The 7580-nt window shown below is 44.3% G+C and overlaps 2 protein-coding genes and 1 pseudogene across 2 annotated transcripts; 1 reads left to right on the plus strand and 2 right to left on the minus strand.

The window, feature by feature from the left end:
• Nucleotides 1-845: 845 nt before the first annotated feature.
• On the minus strand, nucleotides 846-4010 carry LOC149387734 (uncharacterized). The gene is made up of 5 exons (XM_089622234.1): nucleotides 3080-4010; nucleotides 2859-2989; nucleotides 2630-2753; nucleotides 1354-1674; nucleotides 846-1180 (listed from the first exon to the last, which is right to left on the minus strand). Exons 1-5 carry the CDS (start codon nucleotides 4008-4010, stop codon nucleotides 846-848), a joined length of 1842 nt encoding a protein of 613 aa, XP_089478360.1.
• Nucleotides 4011-4012: 2 nt separating this feature from the next.
• Nucleotides 4013-5202, plus strand: LOC149387735 (uncharacterized). Its single transcript, XM_089622235.1, has 4 exons — nucleotides 4013-4035; nucleotides 4388-4589; nucleotides 4677-4801; nucleotides 5041-5202. The coding sequence occupies exons 1-4, from the start codon at nucleotides 4013-4015 to the stop codon at nucleotides 5048-5050; spliced, it is 360 nt and encodes a 119-aa protein (XP_089478361.1). The 3' UTR covers nucleotides 5051-5202.
• A 112-nt stretch (nucleotides 5203-5314) lies between these two features.
• LOC149387736 (pentatricopeptide repeat-containing protein At5g50390, chloroplastic pseudogene) lies at nucleotides 5315-7176 on the minus strand (annotated as a pseudogene).
• Between the last annotated feature and the right edge of the window lie 404 nt (nucleotides 7177-7580).

A 7580-nucleotide genomic window follows, 5' to 3' on the forward strand; every position in this document is an offset into this window, starting at 1 on the left:
GCTTCAGCACTGCTTCTTGACACGACGCTTTGCTTTTTACTTCTCCACGTGACTAGGTTCCCCCATACAAAGGTACAGTAACCTGATGTAGACTTCTGATCATCTGGACCTGCCCAATCTGCGTCAGTAAATGCTTCCACAGCTCTGTTTTCTCCTTTCTTGAATAACAGTCCCTTTCCTGGACAGCTCTTCAGATATCGTAGGATCCTGTGTGTAGCATCCAAGTGCTCCTCACATGGACTATGCATAAATTGACTTGCTAGGCTCACAGCGAAGGCAATATCGGGCCTCGTGTGTGCTAAGTAAATCAGTCTTCCTACCAACCTTTGATACTGTTGAACATTAACTGGAACGCCGTCAACAATATTCCCGAGCTTTTGGTTTGGATCTATTGGAGTCTCGGAAGGTCTACATCCACTCATCCTGGTGTCCTTTAAGAGATCTAGAATGTATTTTCGTTGAGAAACAACAATTCCCTTTCTTGATCTAGCAACTTCCATGCCGAGAAAGTATCTCATTTCACCTAGATCTTTTATTTCAAACTCCTTAGCCAGCTTCTCTTTTAGTTGTTCTAGTCCTCCATAGTCGTCTCCTGTAAGAATGATGTCATCGACATAAACAATTAACACCGAGATCTTCATATCACTTGAGAACTTTGTGAACATAGTATGATCCGATTGAGCTTGAATGTAACCCTGCCCTTTCACAAACTGAGTGAAGCGATCAAACAAGGCGCGAGGTGATTGTTTCAATCCATATAATGCCTTCTCTAGCTTGCAAACCTTGGACTCAAACTCATTCTCAAATCCTGGCGGTGGACTCATGTAGACTTCTTCCTCAAGCTTTCAATTAAGGAATGCATTCTTCACATCAAATTGTCTCAGAGGCCAGTCAAGATTAGCTGCAATAGACAACAGAATTCTCACAGTATTTAGCTTAGCGACCGCAGAAAAAGTTTCTGTATAGTCTATCCCATAGGTTTGAGTGAACCCCTTAGCTACTAGTCGCGCTTTTAGTCGTTCAAGGGTTCCATCGGCTTTCATCTTCGGTGTCAATACCCATTTACAACCAACTATGGGTTTTCCCTTTGGAAGCTCTTCCACCGACCACGTCTGATTCTTCTCCAAAGCACTTATCTCCTGAAAAACAGCCTTTTCCACTCGGGTCGAGTTAACGCCTCCTGAATACTACTAGGGATATGAATCTCAGATATATTTGTGGTAAATGTGGAAAAAGCAGAAGAGAGTTTTGAGTATGACACATATGACGAGGTAGGATATAAAGGATAGTTGGTACATGTGCGTTTTTCTTTTCTAAGAGCAATAGGAAGATCAGAGTCTGAAATATACTTACTGGTTTCAGGTTCTGGTCCCGGTTCGGATTGTTGACTTGCTGGAGACGTAACGGCTTCTATGTCTTGAGTTGGGACCGATCTCACATACACCTTTTCAAAGAGATTACTTGCCCGATTATTGTATATGTCCTTAGTATTGTTTCCTGATTTATTTCCAGATTCGGTGATACTTGGTTGATTTTCTTTCCTTAAAATCGTGGACTCAATATCACTTTCAATTTGAACATCAGTTATTTCCTCATTTATATTTCCGATCCCATTGTCAACAATTATTTCCTCATTTTCTAAGTCATGACCTTGTACTCTATCAAGGGAAGAATCTGTAAATATCGAATCTGTAAATGTCGAATCTTCAAACTTATTCTCCCCCCGAAGATGAGTTGTAAAAAAAAGGTTTATGCTCAAAAAAGGTGGTATCCATTGTAATTGTTGTTTTTTGTGTGACCGGATCAAAACATTTGTAACCTCTTTGAGTCGGAGCTATTCCCACAAAACACATTTTCTTTCCTTTAGGATCAAGTTTACTCGCATTCCTATTAGGATTTCGAATAAACACAGTACACCCAAAATTTTTTAACGGCATAGAATGAAACACCCTTGATTTTGGAAATTCATTTTGGAGAATGCTAATGGGTGTTTTAAAGGATAATATCTTTGAGGGCATGCGATTAATTAAATAAGTTGCATGTAAAACACTGTCCCCCCATAGATAATGCAGAATTTTGGTTGAAAACATTAGAGCCCGAGTGACTTCAAGGATGTGTCTATTTTTCCTTTCTGCTATGCCATTTTGTGGTGGTGTGTCAACACATGAACTTTGATGAATGATCCCTTTTTCTTCAAAAAATTTATGTAACGTGTGTGTGAAATATTCACGCCCATTATCACTCCTAAGCATTTGTATTTGAGTATTAAATTGTGTTTGAATCATATTATAAAAAATTTTAAACACAGTTTCTACCTCAGATTTTTCTTTTAGCAAAAATACCCATGTTACCCGTGTGTGATCATCAATAAGAGTCAAAAACCATCTTTTTCCTGAACAAGTCGGGACTCTAGAAGCACCCCATATATCACTATGGATAAGAGAAAAAGGTTTAGTTGGTTTATAAGCTCTAGGTGGGTAGGAGTTTTTATGATGTTTTGCTAAAGCACAAATGTCACAGTGAAAAGAAGAAATATCTTTATTCATGAATAAATCAGGAAATAACATTTTCAAATAGTAAAAGCTAGGATGTCCTAGACGAAAATGCATCAAATAAATTTCTTTATTACTTGGACATGAGACAATTTGTAGGCAAGTCTTCTCTTGATCGTTATGTGAGTCCGTTCCCTCATCTAGGATATAGAGTCCATCACTTTCTCTAGCACTGCCAATCATCCTCCCCGATTCCAGATCCTGAAATATACAGTGAGAAGATTCAAAAATAGCACGACAATTTAGATCTTTGGTTATTTTGCTAATAGAGAAGAGGTTGCATGAAAGGTTAGGGACATGTAGCACTTTATTCAATGGTAGAGAAGGTGAGGGAATTATGTTTCCATTCCCTGCAATTGCCGAGAATGAACCATTGGCAATTTTTACTTTTTTATTTCCGGCAGAAGGTTTATAGGTTGAGAATAGGGTGGAATATCCTGTCATGTGATCACTTGCTCCTGAGTCAATGATCCAGGTATTTTTGTCTTTTGAACATAGATAAGAGAAGGGTATGGATACTATGTTACCACTTTGGACGAAGGAACATGAAGGGTTATCAGGGCTGGAAGAATTTTGTGAGGACTGCAGTAGTTTCAGGAGTTGCTCAATCTGATCCCTTGTGAAATTTGGCTGTCCCGAGTGGACTTGTTCCTTTTGGGAAGAGTCAGTCGTGGTGTGAAAAGCCTTGTCGTTCTTCTTCTTTGCTCCTGGTGGTTTTCCGTGTATCTTCCAGCAGGTTTCCCTTGTGTGCCATAGCTTCTTGCAATGATCGCACCATGGCTTCTTCCTCTCTTCTTGTCCACTGCCCCGTGTGAAGAGTGCAGAGGGTTCAGCCGAGGAAGGCTCCTCAGAGTTTATCATGATCTTCCTCCGGTTTTCTTCCTGTCTGATTTCGGAGAAGACTTCTCTCATTGAAGGCAGTGGGCGCCTTCCTAGGATCCTCCCATTTGCTTCGTCGAGATTCCTGTTAACACCATTAAGAAACATGTAAACACGATCGTTTTCTTCGCGTTTTTGTTGCCGCGCATAGTCAGCGGTACTCTCCCATGTGTCTTCGTAGCACTGGTCCAGTTCTTGCCATAAGGACACCATCTCGTTATAGTAGATCGTCACATCCCTGCTCCCTTGCTTGGCCTGCCATAGCTTCGTCTTCAATTCGAAAATCTGCGAGGAGTTTCCCTGATCAGAGTAGGTTTCCCTCACTGATTCCCAGATTTCTTTAGCCATCTTCATAAACATGTGAGGTTTTGCAATTGATGCTTCCATGGAGTTGAGTAGCCACGCCATCACCAGTGAATTCTCCGATCTCCAAATCTGGTAGCCTTCATCGCTTTCCTTCAGGTTCTTGACTTTGCCGGTTAGGTAGCCCAGTTTTCCTCTTCCATCAATACCAAGCTTTACTGATCGAGACCATTCCAGAAAATTCCTTCCATTCAACCTATGCCCGGTGATGAGCATAGATGAATGGATGGATGACTGAGATGTCTCCATATTGGTTGCTTGAGTTATTTCGGATGAGGAATTTTTGGGGGCTGGTGTGTTTTCCATCTAATTAGGTTAAGAGAGCCTGCAGCTCTGATGCCATGTAGGTTTAGAAGGAATAAGAATTGTGTTTTATTTCATACGGCTAAACAGCCTATTTATACACAAAGAATAAAAATAAAATCCCTCAATACTAGGAACCAAAAAAACTACTTCCTATTTTAATTCTAACCTAATTAAAACAGATCCCTATAAACAAGGTAATTAACGAATTTTCTACAAATTTTATTGCAAGGAAGTAACACGTGGATTCAATCATCTTGATTATTTTTTTTTAATTTTTTCTTTTGCAGAATCGGCCTCCGACACGACAAGCCTTGTCGAAGAGCACTTGCCGTGTGTGTGGGGACGAGATCGGGTGCAACGAGAACGGAGAGGTGTTCTCGGCGTGCCACGTGTGCAAGTTTTCGGTGTGCCAGCCGTGCTACGACTACGAGCGCAGCGACGGAAACCAGTGATGTCCTCAGTGCAACACTCGTTATAAGCGCCACAGAGGTGTGCGATACTACGTACATTTCCGTATCTATGCGCTGAGAAAGTTTCGTGAAAACTTGTGGCCTAAGTTATTATTATCCTGTTCAGGTTGTCCCAGGGTCGCTGGGGATGATGAAGACGAATTCGATGGAGAAGATTTTGACGACGAGTTTCCAGTTAAGAATCATCTTCAGCTTGATCACTCAGATCAGAATCCTCTTGCCAACGACTCGGTAAAAAAAAATTATTTTCAGGAAGATCTATTTGAAGACATTTACAAGGCAATTATAAATAATTATTTATTTTACGGGACGGTAGAGACAACCATAACAATAATAACAGTAATCAGCAATGGCAGCCCAATGTTCACGCTTTCTCTGTTGGAGGAAGTGGTAATTGGATTTCCTAATCGATATCAGAAATATATATATAGACATTCAATTAATTGCGTTGCTGTGATTGGAATGTGTAGTTGCTGGTAAGGAATTTGAGGGAGAGAGAGAAGGTTATGGCAATGAGTCCAATGAGGAATGGAAAGACAGAGTGGAAAAGTGGAAAGCGAGGCAAGAAAAGAGAGGAAATGTGCTCAGCAAAGACGATGTAAACAACGTTGAAGCCGATGAGGATGATTACATGCAAGTCTCAAATCACCTCTCAATAAAAGAATAAATAAAAATTACTCACAACTAAATAACAAGAGTAGGCCAATTTTTATTTATTATTGAGCTATGATTAAATGGACAGTCTTATTTTAAAGTTGTGTACTTGAAAAAGAAAGACAAGAAAGTCACCAATAATCTCCACGTTGCAGATCGTTCCCGATGGCCCTGCACGATCTGCAACGGCGTCCCGTCGGAAGTACTGATGATCCCGAACGAGATCGCGAGTTTCTCGCTCTGGTGCGACGACCGTTCTTCGCGTTCGTCGAGCAAAGAGCCTCGCTCGGGGACGTACCCGAGTTCTGTGATCTCGGCCGTCAGTTCCTCGAGTTTCCGGTAGATTTTTTCGGTTTCCGCATGGGTCTTGTCTCCAGACCGAAACACGTGAGCCTGTTTCTTCACCTCTATCCAAGTGTACGCCGGGAAAATCCTCAGACCCTTCCTTTTCAGGGTCCGTAGCACGGAAGAAGCTTCCTTTGCCTTTCCTGTGGCCTTGTATATGTTCAAGAGGACTAGATAGACGTTGAGCTTTTCCGGCTCCATTCCGTAGATCTTCTCGGCGGCGATTCTCCCGAGCTCCAAATCCCCGTGGACCCGGCAAGCGGTGAGAAGCGCGGCCCACATCTTGACCGTGGGCTCGAACGGGGCTTTCAGTATCATCTCGTGGGCTTCTTCCAACCAGCCTTCTCTCCCGAGCAGCTCGATCATGCACGCGTAGTGCATCGCCTGAGGCTTGACCTTGTGGTCTCTGCTCATCGTCTCGAAGATCGCCCAGCCTTGATTGGAGAGGCCCGAGTAGGAATAAGCCGAGAGGACCGCAAGGAACGTGATGAGGTCGGGGATGATCTTCCGTTTGTTCTCCCTCGTCATCCTCTCGAAGAGCTTGATGGCCTCGCTCCCGAGCCCGTGGTTGCCGTACGCGGCGATCATCGCGTTCCACGTGATCACGTTCTTGAGCGGCATTTTGTCGAACACGTTGCGGGCGTCCTCGGCGCTGCCCCACTTTCCGTAGAGGTCGACGAGCGTGGTGTTGGCGACGAGGTCGAATCCGTAGCCGTGGCTCACGAGGTCGGCGTGGGCTTGCTTGCCGTGCGCCAGCGAGGCGAGCCTCGAGCAGATCTTGAGACTATGGAGAAGGTGAAATGGTCGGTTTTAACGCCCGAGTCTCTCATCGCGTAGTACGAACTCAGGGCTTCCTCGGTGTGTTCGTGGAGCGCGTTCGCTGCGATGATCGAGTTCCAAGCCACCGTTGTCTTCTTCGCCAGCCTGGAGAACACGAGCCGAGCTTCTTTAATGGAGTTGCACTTGCTGTACATGTCGATCAGAGCGCAGGCCACGAAGGCGTTGGCCACCACGTTGGACTTGACTGCGCAGGAGTGAATCTGCCGTCCGATCGTCACGATTCCGAGGCCCGAGCAGGCTCGGATCACGGTGGCGAATGTGTGGGCTCCGATCTCGGAGAATTTCTCGTGGATCACGAGGAACAGACTGATCGCCTCGGCGAAGTGCCTCGACTCCACGAGGCCCGCGATCATCATGGTGGATGAGTCCAAGTCCCTCTCGGGCAATTCCTCGAACAGTTTGCGTGCGTTGATCATCATCCCGCACCTCACGTGCATATAAAGAAACCTCTTCCTCATGTGCAAATCCAATTCAAGGCCAGTCCTGGAAACGAATTTAGAGAGATTTTTCACTTCTCTAACGGAGTTCAATCCGATGCAAGCCCATACCAGTGAATCGAGAGTACTGGTCCGGATTCCATTACAGCCAGCGATCTTCAAAACCCCGAAAAGCTCGAGTGCTTCTTCGTATCTCTTCCCCGAAACAAGCTTCTCTATCTCATCGCAAATCCCACTCATCGACCTCGTAGCCACCTTCGGCTCCTCGATCGATGCCGTTTTTTTCCTCTCGCCAACCTCCACCGCGAAACGTTTCGCCTCCGGGCGTGGCTGGAGAGAGCACTTTGCGCGGGGAGCCACAGCCTTCGGCGGCGATATCAGAGATCTCCGGCGCTCGAAGGACCGAGTATCGGAGGAAGAAAAACCGAAGACGCAAGAAATTGTGGCGGTTCAATTGTGTTTGTGTTATTACCAGCTTTTACTTTTTCTCCTACGGATCATTGATCTGAGGCTTTTATTAAGGCTTTTGAGGGGTTTTTTTTTGTAGGGATGGCAATTTGGTCCGGACACGAAACACGAAACGGTTACGACACGATTTAAAACGGATTTGGATCTCAATAAATGGATCGGTTCTTAATTGGGTCGAACACATTAACACGATTAAATAATGAGTCAAAACGACACGATTACGGTAACACGAATAAAATCCGATTAACACGATTATTAAATGGTCG

The sequence above is a fragment of the Urtica dioica genome, chromosome 8 (assembly GCF_054948205.1).
Source record: "Urtica dioica subsp. dioica isolate 48M chromosome 8, U.dioica_male_clone48M_v1_H2, whole genome shotgun sequence".
Classification (NCBI taxonomy): domain Eukaryota; kingdom Viridiplantae; phylum Streptophyta; class Magnoliopsida; order Rosales; family Urticaceae; genus Urtica; species Urtica dioica.